This window comes from Trichoplax adhaerens, genomic scaffold, assembly GCF_000150275.1.
Source record: "Trichoplax adhaerens TRIADscaffold_4 genomic scaffold, whole genome shotgun sequence".
NCBI lineage: Eukaryota > Metazoa > Placozoa > Uniplacotomia > Trichoplacea > Trichoplacidae > Trichoplax > Trichoplax adhaerens.
The window spans coordinates 4,626,001-4,641,929 of record NW_002060946.1 but is presented as its reverse complement, the minus strand read 5'-3'; the positions used below and the strand labels follow the sequence as shown (position 1 = coordinate 4,641,929).

The window sequence follows — 15,929 nt, the reverse complement described above, 5'->3', positions numbered from 1 at the left end:
GTATCTATGCTTCTATATAGTTATAATGATTAAATGGGATAATATATTACCTTGCTATAATTATTGGCTTTACTAGCCATATTTTATCTTAGCATAACAGTAAGGAGAGAGTTATGATTGGTCATTGAAATCAGTTCCGTTATACTTTATGGTACTGTATGGATAATAATTTGCCAGGTAGACTTAAGCTAGATCAAACGTAAACGGTCTCTGGTCTAGCATAATTGATAGTATTTATATGAGCGAATGCTAGCTGCATGATACAGTATCCATCAACAACTCTTCACAAACTAATACAGGCTACAGTAGACAGGGCAGGAATCAGAGGATGGGCCTGGCGGCGCTCAGTTCTCGCTGTATCTTAGCAACCGTTGGCGGGCAACCAAAATAAATACTCTGTGTCACTACTCGCTGCGAGCTAAAGTCTATAATAACGACCACTGCGTTCTATGCGTCATGAGTAGTAGACTAGCCATATTCTCGGACGCGCGGACACCGGACTACTGACGGTCACTAGATTCCGAATAGCCAGACTGCATTGACTTCAAAGGTGCATTAAGAATTTCCTTATTTTCCCAATCTTCAAGCAACTTTGAATACAATCCATTAAAAACAACTCTATACCCAATTAAAATAACTTGAGCGTGTGAAAGACTAGCGAAAAGTTCTACAAAATCGGTAAGATACGCGTATATTATAATCTAGATTAACTTAGTTATCATGATTTCATCAAGATTGAAAGTCGTACAACTTAGTGGATAAGCATGAAGAAATGAGCAAGAAGTGAATTAATCTTGTTCGTAGTCATCAAATAGATTATAAATAAGACTTACTTTACGTTTAAATGACTGTCCATCTCGGCCTACAATAGACTACGTAGTAATTATTAAAAGATAGATAGAATTGAATTATCCTAGTGATCATCAGTTGATATGACTGCAAATATCGGTCTTACTTACCATCCGTATTTATCAATAACAAGTAAAGTAAAGTGGTTTATCATTGATTTTATCATTAATATAAGTTACATGGTACAGCTTGTAGGTAATTACAGTGAATATGTTATAGTATTGCATAATGACTGTGTCTTTGCATCGACTGATGATATACTATAATTTATAAGCTGTAACTATTCATAAAAAGTAACAGATTGTCACGCAGTAAGAATGTAGAATGGCGCCATTTTGACTGTTTACGCGATAATCAAAAGTTTTGTACAGTATTGAAACAACAATCATACAGCAGCTATTAGCTGATACTTGAGTTTCACTTGCTATATTAGTAAATAATTATCATATTGCATAATCTAGAAAACATGGCACAACAAGGAGCTACTTTACAAGGATACAACAACGAATTGGTCAAATGTAAGTTGTCTTTACTTTGCTACTGATACTACGATGGTGATTATTTTTCAATGGGTAAATCATTCTTATTCACTAATAAGGTTAAGGCTACAGTGGTATATGTTCTATCTTAAACGTAGTATTTCTAGACTATCAATCAGTACAACAAACAAAGTAATGGTACGAAAGGCTCAGACTTGTATACGTACATACTCCATAACATACCTAGAAAAAATACTCGAAATTACGCTTTTAATATACCCTCACCAGTAGTGCATACTGTTTCAAAGATACGATGAAAACTACGAAGTAACAAATTCGTATTTATACGATTTAGTTTGGCTTTACTGAAACCTTGATATCCACAGTTGAGCATTTTGCCATCTTCTTAGCATAAAGACTATTATAAAGAGCATTTTAAAGTAAACTCTTACGAGCACTACTTAATTACTGTCGATAGATATAATGAAAAACGATTGTTGTACTGTACACCTGCCTAGCTATCCTACTATTTCTTCCCTATTATTAAACTATCTCCTCTTTGAACGATACAATCATTCGGACGGATTACATCAAAGTGCAATATTATAAAATAGTCGGTTGGTTGTAAGGTCGACTTATGAAATAATTTTTGCCATCATTTTAATAACTGATAGGCATCGAAGATCTTTGCTCAAAACGTGATGAATTGCATCGCCAGATTTTAGCTGAAGAAGAAGAAAAAGCTAAAGTACAAAATGATATCAGAATTTTAACCGAAAAACTGGCTAAAATTAATGAAAGTTTGGCAAAGAAAATGGCGAATAGAAATGAATTTGATAAGACTATAGCTGAAACTGAAGGGGCTTACATGAAAGTAAGTTAGCCGAATACAGCAATCCTGCGTTGTTACTTTAAAGTTTCAGTGTTACATGACATATCAAAATGGTTGTCTATGCAGTTTTGTATAGTATTCATTAGAGACCCCTAGAGACCTAAGTCTCTATGGGTCTCTAGTATTCATCATACTGTAACACTATCATTTTGTTATGTCAATCAATTGCCTTAGTTTGATAGTCTCACGATGATCCCTATGCTGTAGTATCTACTTCCGGCTTTAACTACATTTAGTAGAGGAATTTATGAATTTTAATACGAAATATTTATATATTAGATCCTAGAGAGTTCTCAAGCCTTGCTAGGTATCTTGAAGCGAGATACTTATAAATTAAAGGATGGCCCAAAATCCACATCAGAAGGTCAAACAAGGGCATAGTCAACTTTGCCTTAAGATCAATCCTTCATACATGACACTGCTTTTGAAATACTCATGTGATTAAACTATTATCCAACTTCCGATACGCCGGCAAGCCTGGTTATTCTACTTTCATCATCCTGTATAAAAGCTGTAAATTTACTATTATATATACGTATATATTTGCAAGTATATAGCATTAGCGTTTGCACAACAAATAATGAATAATTAATAGTTTAGCAAATGTGTGATAGTGCCAAAATATGCTTCTTTCTATTCTTAGACTTAACTGAGAGTGAGATGTACGAAAATTATACTGATTTTCAGTTCACTTTGAGTGAGTTTAACGTAACTATTTTTTAAGGTAATTTCTTATATCCTACAGTTTATCTAATCCTATACATTATTACTATTAGCATTATTTACTGCATTGCTTTCCATGTTGAAGTAATTCAAGATCAGATATGTTGTAAGCCTTCACTTCGCATAAAGTACAACACAACTCAGATGCAAGATTGTTAATACATTCCATGTATCGTTGAGTCTACACTGTACTAACTTTTGGATTGTAAATCTTAAACCATTCTTCGTAGCAAAGTATAGTTTTAGTTTAAAATGTATCGCTTTTATTACATTATTATAACGTTATAAAAATGTTGAACGTCGTGACAGAATCTAGAAACGAAAATTAAACTGATAACGATTATTTATACTATAAAATTAAGTAACTCAAATCGTTTGGTACAATAAAATAAATATTTTTCTATCTTTAGGATAAAAGGCTTGCACTTTAAATGTGTAAATACATATATCAAGATGTGTCCATATCAATATGAATGTCTTCTTATAATTAAAAATGTCGGTAAATAATACGTTGCTGTTAAAATGATCTAACACCGACGTTCAGAAGTCGGTCATCACGGTTAATTGCAAGGACTCTAATTAGCACGCATACATGTAAACTATGAAGTGGGAAACATGTCCATTTCTGTAATATTGTCAATAAGATAGTTTATATCAGAATTGGTGTATATTTATAACATTACGCCTTACTACAATACGTAAGCATTATTGACAACGACGACTTCTTCTCATATCCATACCTTACAGTAAGTACATAGATTACTTTGTCATTCCTTCTTATTAAAGGCACGACTATTCACTAGTTATGCTATCATACTGCATAATATCGAAGTAGAAATAAACGATGTGAATGACAACTAAAATAAGCCAAAAACGTTTGATATATTACACTTGATGTAGATATTTACAAAAATTTGATTAGGTTATTCATGTGGAAGTTAGTATGAGGAAATATCTTTTATCCTTTTTTTTCCATAGACTTTAACTTTTTCTGGATGACTTCGACCATTGTAGTAGTAGCCCTGCAGCACGGAACCCATATAAAATAAATTAAAAAGAACGAATTACAACAGAGGAACTACTAGTACTGGTTGCAGAATTAGAGTTTTCACGATATTTACTGATTATCTATAAGTAGATGCGATAATTTAATCAGATTTATGTATTACGCAGACGTAGCACTTTAGTATAATCCACTATTAGCCATAAATGAAACATTTAGAAAAGTAATATAATCAAAGACGTAGCGTCAGAACTTTTCAATTGCCAACGTACATACTATACAGTACAAGTTTCAAAATCGTTACGCAAACTCCAGTCAATCAACAACAAAACTATACAGTACTGCGTAGTGGTCTCGTTTCTTAGCCCTACGTTAAAATCTCACCTTAAATTTCGTGATATTGAAGCTACCCTATTGCCTTCATTACAATCATACTTTCGTTTGCCGGTACCCGTAATCATAGTTAGTTCTGGATAGCCAGATTGCCTAGCCCATCGAACTTGTAAAATCTTGAATCCAATGATTTTCCCGTTCAAACTGATCCTAGCCTTGTCAGCAGCCTTAATTAAGAAATAAAACATAGCCATTGAAATTCTAACTGTTATCACAATCATATAACATACCATAAAATACGACTCAAGAATTTATTTAAAAATAACCTCTTCCGATTCATAATCCACAAAGCAATAATTCAATCGCCTCCCTTTCTTGGGTCCGGTTTTTGGAATCCTTTCAGAAACGGCTTTTATTTTTCCGTATTTGGAGGTTAATTTTAGTATATCGGCACTGTTGAGCAAAACCGAAATTGGAAATGTATTCCACTTATCAATTCATTGCAATTTTGTAATTACACTATTTCACTAGTATAATATATAAGCGCATAGTATGTAGCATGATTACTAACGGTTCTACTCAATAATAAAGACATTTTATAAAATCAATTGATTACGATTACTTTTCCCTGTACTCTACTTTGCGATCCCAATCAGGGGATGACTTTGTGTACAAATAAATTGTAAACGAGTATGGCTTAAGGTAATATGTTAATCTTACCATACTTGCACGCTATTCTAATCTTGACTACTCATCACGAATAATACTACGACAAATTTGCTAGTAGGTGTTTCTAAGTACTGTAGTGATCACAATATTCCGTTGCACATTGGATGTTCTGTGTCAGTTTCTACTTTAAATTTAACTCTCTATAGTTGCACAAGCCAATCATTGTCTGCTGATGAACAACTCACTATCTCTAATAGAGTTATTCGCATTCAAAGCTAACGATTGACGAAAAGTCTAGTGCTTAATTTACATTTATGTTGACATCAATTACAGTACAGAATACTTTAGTAGTGTTGCATTTTCACCGCATCTCCTGCAAGGTGATTTTCTATATACTTACTCAGTCAAACGCCTGTCCATGTTCCCAATAAACAGTCTCCATGCCCTGCTATCGTCACTTTTCTTTTCCATTGCCAAACTGCTTTATTTCTACCTTTCGTAAGACCAACTTTGAGGATTAATCACAACCAATTTCCAACCAAAACTCATCTAATGCACTGCAGCAAAATTACTGATGGCGAATTGACAGTCATACACTAGAAGAGAACTGGCTATCTGGTACAGTACAGTACCAGGGATCCCCAAGGAAAACCTTCTTTAACCCGTCTTTCCATTCATATGATTTGGTACCAATGTTTCATACTGTACACTAGTAGTCATTGACCGTGCCCCGAGTACAGTACAGTAGAGTACAGTACAATTGAGCAGTACTGTACACTGTACACTGTACAACACTGTTACTACCTGTGTTTAAAATCTGTCTATAGATTTCTTCAACTATATTTATTCCCATGGGGTAGACGTATCGTAGAATTAAAGATATATAGCAGATATACATATATACAGTATATTTGTAGCGAAGTAGCCTTCACATAGATGTTATCGTTCTGTCGTCTAACTTACAGTAGTAGAACTAGTAGACTTTGTTTAAAATCTGTCTATAGATTTCTTCATCTATATTTATTCCCATGGGGTAGACGTACATATATAGTAATCGTAGAATTAAAGATATATAGCAGATATATATTCAGTATATTTGTAGCGAAGTAGCCTTCACATAGATGTTATCGTTCTGTCGTCTAACTTACAGAAGTAGAACTAGTAGACTTTGAGACTACTGTAATAATATTACTATAATCGAATTCGTAATAAAGGGTTATCTAAGCTCAAGTTATTGCGTTAATACTTGTGTAAAAGTGATTAGCAAAAAGGAGACGGACTTCCCTTTATTCCATTCAATATCTATGGATTTCTTTATCTTTATTGATTCCCATAGGCTAGACGTACATATACAGTAATCGTATAATTAAAAATATATAGCAGATATACTGTATAATATACATCAAAGGTGATTTCATCTGCATTGTACATATCCACTTTACAACGTTACCTTACTATTGCCATGAAGATTATACCAATGCAATTAAAGCTCAAATAACTTTATTAATAGTAAATTTAAAATTTGATGGTTCCATCACTTCAAATTTTAAATAAAGTTCATCGATTGCAACATTTCTCGCCAAATTTTAATAGCTATTCATTCAATGTAGCAAACACTGAACGCGAGCACCTGCGCTGCACAATGTTTGATATCTTACTAGCGTCAAGCGACTACGCATTCTCCGTGCTAGTTGTTTACAAATCAACATACAGACTACAGAGATCCATTAGTATACGTATAGCATACTGTGAATCAACAAAGATTACGCTGTAAGGCTATCTGATGCAATACACTGCTATCTACCGTATAGCCTATTTTTTTATCCGAAAATATTACTACGGGCATAAGTGATTTGCAACCACGTTATATTTCTTACGGTATTGTGAGGCTTCAAAGTATCAATTTGACCATAATTCCAGATAACCCCTTGACCAGGATTTCTGACAAATGATATGGCTGATATGCAATTCTCCATCGGTTTAATATATCGTTATGCCATTTCACAATTCTGTAATAAGTACATAAACTACGAAAGCATATAAATAATTGTCTGACAAGTGGAACAGTTTATACATACGTAATGACAAAATACTACCACCAATACAAATATCGATTGGCCATCTCAAAAATGCAGCTCTTACTTAAAATTAAGTTATTAAGTTATTACAAACAAACTTTCAACCCACATTCCGTACTATATACTCATAAGCACTAGTAATGTGATAATTAAAAGATATAAAAATAACTATAACCGAAAATTTAGATTTGTTATATGCCACGAATTAAATCCATCAATTCCCCATCACCACGACTCTTAATTACTGGCTCATAAAACTTCAATTGCCTCATAATCTTAATTAGACATAATCTGTTACAAAGAAATAAGATTTTTTATCAGTCTACCTATCAGCTGCAAAACCATTAGTATAGGTATAAGTAATATCAATGGTATAATTACAATGAAGAACAATAGAAATCAGCAGTTAACACTCACTTGTAAAGAGGCAAAGGCCTATCACGGAAAGTTAAAACATTTCTACTTAGTGGTGGACGAGATCGAAATATTGTATCAGCATATCCTCCAGATATATGTACTTCTCCTATGTTAGAAGTATGCGTGGCACCATGCCAAAGCCGATTTTTTTCTTCAGTTGTTAAACTATCAACATTAATCAGCTACATATTAGTTATGTACACAAAAATAGACTCCTGAAATGCGATAAAAGTCAGTATTGGGCTATCAGAGTCGATTGAGGGTTCTAAAACTAAAATTCAAAACTTTTTCTACGGATAAGATATCCAGTGATGTTCTCAATGACTTCAACATTTAATCTAGTAACTAGTGTACATTGTACATGCAGTCGTTATATACTGCTTATGTATACCATTATTAAGATTTATTTACCCAGACTGCTCTAAGGAAGGACGTAAATTTCTGAATTTCAATATTGTGTCAGAAAAGTCGATGATCCAAGCATCATTTTCTGTTCCATTAAGTCGCAAATATTATTAAAAAAATTATTGTATTATGAATATGTAGTTAGCGCGAAAACGATTACTTTATCTACAGTAACCTAGACCGGCATATTCGAGAAACATCGTCGAATATTTATATAACAAGTACTTCAGTCATCTTAATTGTACTCAAACAATAACTAACCTAAAAGCTCCCCACTTGATCCTAAACCACCATAGAGCAGTAACTTATCACGATTAATGGGTGAGAGCGTATGCCATGACCGTCCAACTGGTTCATTTTCACAATCCTGTGTGTCCCTGTTGTAACACAGCTACCAGCTTTACTGATTGTTTGGCTGTGATATCAGTAAATTATACATTCAAGATTGCACAGTACTATTAATAGCTTAGAGTAATTAAGACGTACGGTTTGAGAGTTTTCCATGTTAATGATTGCATATCCAAACAAAATAAATCATTCCTACGCCGTTCCTAGTATGGTAAAATGTACATAATGTATCTTGGTTATCACTAGACCCACTTGATTAAAAACATCACTCTTATTAATTATAGATACCTGAAATCTACCACCAAAGATATAAACCTTTTTCCCAATCTTTACACAACTATGAGCTGCCCTTGGTACCGGTAAATCCTAATAAATTGCAAAACAGGTATTGCCGATAATCATATAATCAACTATTAAACGTAGTGAGATTGAACCATAAGGTGCAAATTTTAGTTCTTCAAATCCAAAAATATTAATGGTACAATAAATAATAAATGCTACCTTTATGTCCGTATGAACTAAACTCCATTCGTTTCGAACTGTATCAAATTGGTATAACTCATTACTCCAACCGTAACAGCTTGAGAGCTGGAATTGAAAATTTAAGTCTTTAAGTTCGTTATGAGGATTATCGCATCTCTACGAAAGTATGTATCAATACTTGTCCATACATTTTCAAATAGATCTACTCTGTACGAAAAGGTATCCTTAACAATCTTATAAGGTCCATTTTCATGGACATAATCTCGCATGTTGCAGTATCCACCAAATACATACATCCTAAAATTTGTAAAATTTTATTAAACTGTTTGATCAAATAATATATATTGTAATTGGTACACAGCAAGGAACTTACTTGTTTCCTTCTCTCCAACAACATAGTTTATTACGTGGAGATGGAATATCCCCCGAAGTGCTTAGCAGTTTGACCAGGAATGTCTTTAAATCAATGGCATATAACTAAGAGTATTGGAGCTACAGTTAGTACCATGATACTAGAGGCATACACCCATACTAATTATCGTTAAAATCAATATACGATACTACCGAGTACGTTATTACAGTATTTTAAAGAATGACAGTTATTGTAATATCAACATACTTTTGAGCTTGTGCAATTATTCACCTCTCCCCCAAAAACGTACAGGCAACCATTTAACACACATCCAACTGAGCAACAGTTGTTACTAGGCAAAGTACCCGTCAGTCTTTTAGTTTTCCTTATAAATCACACAAGCGTAAGCACTTCAATTCTTTTTGCATCCAACTAAACACATAGATGTGAGCTAAATACTTATAATTAACATTTTTATCTATCCCATGCACCAAGCCATCAACACGTTATATGCAGCAGCATATGCGTGTATAGATTTCGCGATGACATTATTGTTTGTGCATAAAAGATTTAAGCACTAACCATTCCCCCGTATATGGATTGTAGATGTCTAATTGATCACAATTAATGTATGATTCACGATTGGTGGTTGGCTGAAACGAAATAAACATTAAGATTAGAACTAAACCTACAATCAACTGTACTTGCTATGGTATACTTACAAATCTAAAGTGCATCACATACTCGTGCAGTAAATAACGATATCACTTATCGTCCTTGATCAATCATCACTTAACTTATCACGTACATTGCATACGCGTATAATTGTATTATGTATGATAGGATTAATGAAGGATCATTCCCATCCATTATCTCAGTTATGAAACTATTGTACAGCATCAACAGATGCATACTTGGCTAATACATCAGCAGCATTACTGTCCTGGTAAAAGGGATCTTATATAGTATAATAGAAGTAATCCCAACAAGGCACTATTTCTTTCGCTCATTCTTATTGCTTGTTGTATTTCTATTCTTTACTGACTTCAATATTCATTGTAGTATCGTACAAACCTACAAACGTTCGAAATCTCACTCATACCGCGTGCAAGTCTGACAGGAAACTATAAGGAAAAAGTATTCTGAAGTGATAATTCCAAATACTGCATAATAATATTAACGTCGATAGTGTTTTTCGGTTTTGTATACTTGTATACTGCAGAGTGTACAGTACAGTATACTGTACTGTACAGTCGGCTATGAGAAAAGTGGACAAAAAGTGGAGCCAATTTCTACATTACAACCATTAACACTTTCAATTGAAAGCCATCAATAGTCCATTTCAGCGTAGTTCCACATTACATATAACTTACAATTACTAAATACTCCTTGGAAACTTTAACCTAACTCATTACAGCAGCTAATTCAATTATGCAACACTTACGTCATTATAATAACCTCCCCAAAGTATGACTCGTTCTTTATAATATACAGCGACATGACCACACCGGGGTTTTACAAATGGTGGAATTGGAAAGTCTACAGAAAATGGCATCCTTAACCTTAAGATATGAAATACCCTACAATATTGTAGCACTGCTATCAGTAGTTCTCGATCAAACTACAACCATGACAGACTAACATCTAGATAGTAAACAAACACTATTGCAACTGCTCCAGAACGTCAAGGCCCAAATGGGTTTGTTATCATTTCTTGTGTTGTGTTGTCGGAATGTGGTACCGGTACCGGCTCAAGGTAGATTCCCGATTTGGATCGAAATGTCGATAATACAGACTATACAGTACAGCCTGGATATACCGTACCAGACCATGACCAGACTAGACCGTCAAGACCTCTATTAGACCTGAGAATAGACCTGACGGTCTGAGAAAAGTTCAGACGAGGGCCATGAGGAGTCTACAGTATTTCCGCTTACAGTATCCAGTACTGTACAGTACAGTACAGTGTAATACTGTACACTGTATTAGTACTGTACTCTGTACATGGTACTGTTACTGATACAGTAGGCTCGTACACACTTTTAAAACTGCGTTGGTTTCGTCTTGCCTATTCATAAATTAGCAGAGGAATGGTGATGATTCACTGGAACCTCAACAAAATTGGAGTTATCATTCTTACGTTCAAGATTAAATCAATTTAGCTTGATCAATGACTTCCACCAAATATATCAAACGGCAGGAAAATAAAGGTGTTAAAACTCAACTTGCTCGAGGCAGCGCACCTTGTAAGTAGCCCAATCATGAACTATGATATAAGAATGTACTGTATGTATGGTTGTGTACGTTATCCGTTTACACTGACTGTTAATAACTGCGATCGATCAGTTCTAAGAACTTCTTACATTACAGTAGGTAATTAGTCAAGCTAGTTAAAGCTGCAATTTGAACTGCTATGAACTGTGAAGATATCTAGTATACCTTTTTTTATGAGCCTGAAACATTTTTTTGTTCGATATACAATATTTTAATGAACATGCCATATTTAGCGATGAGATGATTCACAAAACAAAGGCAAATGAATAAAAGGGCCCATATTGGATCACAAGACATTAGCGAGTGATCCATTTCCAATGATGGAACAGTAAGGAAATAGACCTGTAATTCGGATAATGGCAATGATGATTGAATATAAAACGTGCAATTTCCCTACCCATTATCCTATACCAAGAACGATCTTGCGTATAGTAGAACTAGGATCAACATTGGTCCTACAACGCTATTTCAATCTAATGAACCTCATCAACGTTTACTGTTCTGTATATAATGTACTTTACGTATGCAACTTCTTGAACCGCGTACAATGATTATGTCTGTAAGGCTTTCCATTATTGATGCATTGGATATAGGCGGTAAAACAGTATTATAAGCACTGTATCGTAAGTTTAAAAGTGGGCACAGCAATGTACTATTTGCAAATTGCCATACATGTCAAATTTCCAGTTCCATACCCATTTTCGCTTTCACGTCTTTAGATCAGTCCTGTACAGCACATTAATTGTATATTAATACGTGACCCTGTAAGTGGCGTGACCATGCTCTTATACTGTACAATGGAGTGTATGACTTTGTGTGCACTAGTATGAACAGCTGTGACGTACACCGGTACTAACATTACCTGATACGTTTGTTGATTATAATAATAATAATAATAATAATACTGTCCTGTACCGAGGATTGGCTTGAAGCATGAATTTGAGCAACTACTGGATTCCATCTATATTGAAAATCAACATGCTTGTGTCTTGGAAGGAGACTACATGCATGCGAACCTATTGGTTCCATATTTTAACGAAATGATTGGATAGAATAGTCAGTAAAATAACTTAACAGAATACGGATAGAATATTCCTAAATGATGTAGTTGTTCAGCGTAAAAGCTAGAATTTCATTAATGACGCCGATTACGCAATTTAGTGTACTTTGTAAGCTTAGTACAGCATACAAGAGTTAAAAATTTTGTACATTAAGTATGTTATATATAACATTCAACATTTAATTGGGAACAACGCTGAAGGATAGATCTGATGATATCATTGATTAATAATCTAACCAAATACAGTTCTGTACAGTGTACAGAATAGCCTCTTCCGAATAAAGTTTAGTCACAATGGATTCTTCAAATTTATATCCCCCTATATAACCTTCATTAATTATTATTTAATTAATCATTAGCAATAAGCAAAAATAAACTGCTGAAATTTATTTTTGACATGCTTGACAATTCAGTAGAGAGCTAAGAGTTGAGATTTAAAATACTGTAGTAATTTTATTCTTAATACGTGCTAAATACTTTTTCCAATTTTATGTACTGTATACTGACACTTTTGCCTGCAGTGATTTCTGTTTATCAATTGATTAATGAATACCCATTGCGTTAAATCTAGTTTAAAGCAATACACTATACTGTAGTAGCTACGTGTAAGTTAAATATACCAGCGTATTGAGAAGGCTGAGAAAATTCCAAATACAGTACACGGATAACTGATAAATATACAGTACGTCAATTGAACTGTAAATTACTGACACATAGATCGTAATCATGACAACACTATTACTTAATGCGTAATCATAAAATTGCTATTAACATTATTAATTCTATTAAGTATCGTTGACATCTCTATTATTTTTGTAATTAGTTAAAAGAACACAGGAAATATTATCAATTGCTGTGTTTTTTATACTTTGGAGTATAAACGTAGCCTACTTATTTAAGCATTTCCAATGGAATCATTTTGGAAGCCTCGTTATTGGAATATGTAAGTCAATGATTCTTCCTGGAGCAGAGCATGATAATAGTAAAATCCGTTAGTAACAATAGTGCGCGTTGGTACCTATGATCACCAGCGTATGAATATTCAATTTTCCTCTTTAACACTGTATCCTGATTCCTTGGTCATTGCCGCAAACATTGATAAATAGTGTTATCATGAATTGCGTCATGACTGTATTGTGAAATCACTTAATTCAGTCTTATGATTATGATCTTGATAGTAAGCGGAATTTTAGTTGCTGATTTTGCCTCTGGAGCAGTCCACTGGGGATGCGATACCTGGGGCTCTATCGACTTGCCAGTAATCGGACACGTAAGTGTAGCTATCAACACTAATTCATTATTTTGGGTAGGTTAGTTTATTGAAAAATACTAATATTACTATCACATCAGGCTTTAATTCGCGGCTTCCGAGAACATCATGTGGATGCAACAGCTATCACCCGACACGATTTTGTGGAAACAAATGGAGATAATTTTCTCACTTCTGCTTTAGTATTATCGAATCAGTTCTACAGATTTTATTATCAAGACTCCAACGTAGCGATGGACTGGATAACACTTGAATATCTTATCCTTGCCGTGACCCTCTTTGTAGCATTTACAAATCAAATTCATAAGTGGGCTCATTCGTATTACGGTTTACCGCCATTGGTTGAATGGCTGCAAAACCACCACGTAATTTTACCTCGACAACACCATAAAATTCACCATGTGGCTCCTCACGATACTTATTATTGCATAACAACGGGATGGCTTAACTATCCATTAGAAGTTATAGGATTTTGGAATAAGCTAGAGAACATTATTGAAAAGCTAACTGGCGTCGCACCTCGTGCAGATGATATGAAATGGACTAAAGCCAATTGTGCTACTCAAAATGGCCGAGCAAAATAGCCCCAACGTTGGTCGCGGTCGTAGCACAGTACTCAGTACTGGACTTTATCACTAGCCTTACCTACAAACAAACTTGACTACAGAATAGATATATAGCCTGCGGATTCTGAATTGGCTTCTCTTTATAAGCGAATTTACGAACCTGCTAATTAATTAATTATAAACATGAATACGTATAAAATGTACGTATGCAAGCTTGCCAAAGATCGTGCTATGCTAATATATTTATACTTATAACCTATCGTAACAAATACTGTAACAAGCAACTGCTGATTTGTATAAATTTATTGGTATGCAATGTATTTATAGCGTTAGAAACTCGTTTTTATGAGATCACGTTTTACGTACAGTAGTTATGAATACTAGAAAGATTATGTAAGTTTATGCGATGTCGCAATTACATTCATTCATTGAATGCAAGTATCGTGGGAGTGATCAAGCCGTAATTACTTCAATCATAATGTTACAGCCTTTGCTAAGTTTGTAGATTATAAGTAGCTAATGATTTTTGTTCGCTGTTTACAACATTATTATACGTACAGTACAGTACAGTCAGTATACAGTACATCGTCAGGTCTTTATTTCATTGGTTTAAAATTTTTACAGCCTTTTTACATACGAATATAGTAACTATCGAGTTCTGGATAAACATTGCCGAATCGCGTGCAAAAGTTTGTAATAAATATATATTTTTTAATTGATCTATAACGATATATGCCATATTTATTTATACAGTACAGTACTGTACAGGACTCTAAATATTCAATGCAGTAAAAAAGTACATCGCTGCATAAAACTTCACTTTAGTTATTATTTCTTTACAGCTTGAAGTTGTAACAAAGTCTTCCAACTTTCACAATATGCATAAAAACATTCAGCCATCTTGATGTACATTATACTGTACACTCTAGTAACGGAGACTATCAAGATTTTGATTTTAGCATTGTTGCATACACCTTTAAGAGTTGCAGACTTCCATCGTAGAAGTACAGTAAAATACTGTACAGTACTCAAAAAGCTATATAACATTTATTGTAGACTAATCATGACCGCAGCAAAGTCAATGAATTAAAACAGAATCAAGGTTGATTGATTTCAGTCAATTCTTTTTTGAAATGATTGTGGCTTTAAAAAAAGCCGTTGAATTGATTACTCAATTTTTAGATTAAAATTTTGGGTTGTGGTTTTTGAGTTTATATTAAAATGCATTGACGGTTGAAGAAATTTAACCACCAAAGCCATACAAGGTACGTCCTTGGCGTTTCAAAGCATAGACGACATCCATAGCGGTGACAGTCTTTCTCTTGGCGTGCTCGGTGTAAGTAACAGCATCGCGAATTACGTTTTCCAAGAAAACTTTGAGGACACCTCGAGTTTCCTCGTAGATTAAACCAGAGATACGCTTAACACCACCACGGCGAGCCAAACGACGAATTGCTGGTTTGGTGATACCTTGGATGTTATCTCTTAAGATTTTTCGGTGACGCTTTGCGCCTCCCTTTCCAAGACCTTTGCCTCCTTTACCACGTCCACTCATAATGAAGAATTGAAATTGTTGCACTTGTACTAGAACGAGTACGATTAAGTTTCAAACTGCGCGCAAACTACCTATTTATACTCTTTCCTTAGTTCTTCATGAATTATTAATGAAGGCAATTTTGAGGACCTGATCGGAGGCAGGCGAACACTGATTGGCTAAAAAAAAGTAGC

General features: G+C 34.2%; 5 protein-coding genes across 5 annotated transcripts; 2 read left to right on the top strand and 3 right to left on the bottom strand.

Moving 5' to 3' along the window:
* Positions 1-1,315: 1,315 nt before the first annotated feature.
* On the top strand, positions 1,316-2,601 carry TRIADDRAFT_24325 (uncharacterized protein; the record flags this gene model as incomplete). The annotated part of the gene is made up of 3 exons (XM_002112024.1): positions 1,316-1,367; positions 2,003-2,202; positions 2,500-2,601. The coding sequence occupies 3 exons, from the start codon at positions 1,316-1,318 to the stop codon at positions 2,599-2,601; spliced, it is 354 nt and encodes a 117-aa protein (XP_002112060.1).
* Positions 2,602-3,901: 1,300 nt separating this feature from the next.
* TRIADDRAFT_55715 (uncharacterized protein) lies at positions 3,902-5,419 on the bottom strand (the record flags this gene model as incomplete). The annotated part of the gene is made up of 4 exons (XM_002111527.1): positions 3,902-3,965; positions 4,331-4,506; positions 4,606-4,732; positions 5,349-5,419. The coding sequence occupies 4 exons, from the start codon at positions 5,417-5,419 to the stop codon at positions 3,902-3,904; spliced, it is 438 nt and encodes a 145-aa protein (XP_002111563.1).
* Positions 5,420-7,217: 1,798 nt separating this feature from the next.
* On the bottom strand, positions 7,218-10,586 carry TRIADDRAFT_55714 (uncharacterized protein; the record flags this gene model as incomplete). The annotated part of the gene is made up of 12 exons (XM_002111526.1): positions 7,218-7,317; positions 7,444-7,608; positions 7,855-7,933; positions 8,110-8,225; positions 8,335-8,399; positions 8,485-8,562; positions 8,698-8,835; positions 8,868-8,976; positions 9,053-9,135; positions 9,299-9,416; positions 9,614-9,684; positions 10,476-10,586. The coding sequence occupies 12 exons, from the start codon at positions 10,584-10,586 to the stop codon at positions 7,218-7,220; spliced, it is 1,233 nt and encodes a 410-aa protein (XP_002111562.1).
* A 615-nt stretch (positions 10,587-11,201) lies between these two features.
* On the top strand, positions 11,202-14,219 carry TRIADDRAFT_55713 (uncharacterized protein; the record flags this gene model as incomplete). The annotated part of the gene is made up of 4 exons (XM_002112023.1): positions 11,202-11,277; positions 13,189-13,308; positions 13,544-13,635; positions 13,716-14,219. 4 exons carry the CDS (start codon positions 11,202-11,204, stop codon positions 14,217-14,219), a joined length of 792 nt encoding a protein of 263 aa, XP_002112059.1.
* A 1,225-nt stretch (positions 14,220-15,444) lies between these two features.
* On the bottom strand, positions 15,445-15,756 carry TRIADDRAFT_23529 (expressed hypothetical protein; the record flags this gene model as incomplete). Its single annotated transcript, XM_002111525.1, has 1 exon — positions 15,445-15,756. One exon carries the CDS (start codon positions 15,754-15,756, stop codon positions 15,445-15,447), a length of 312 nt encoding a protein of 103 aa, XP_002111561.1.
* Positions 15,757-15,929: the final 173 nt, after the last annotated feature.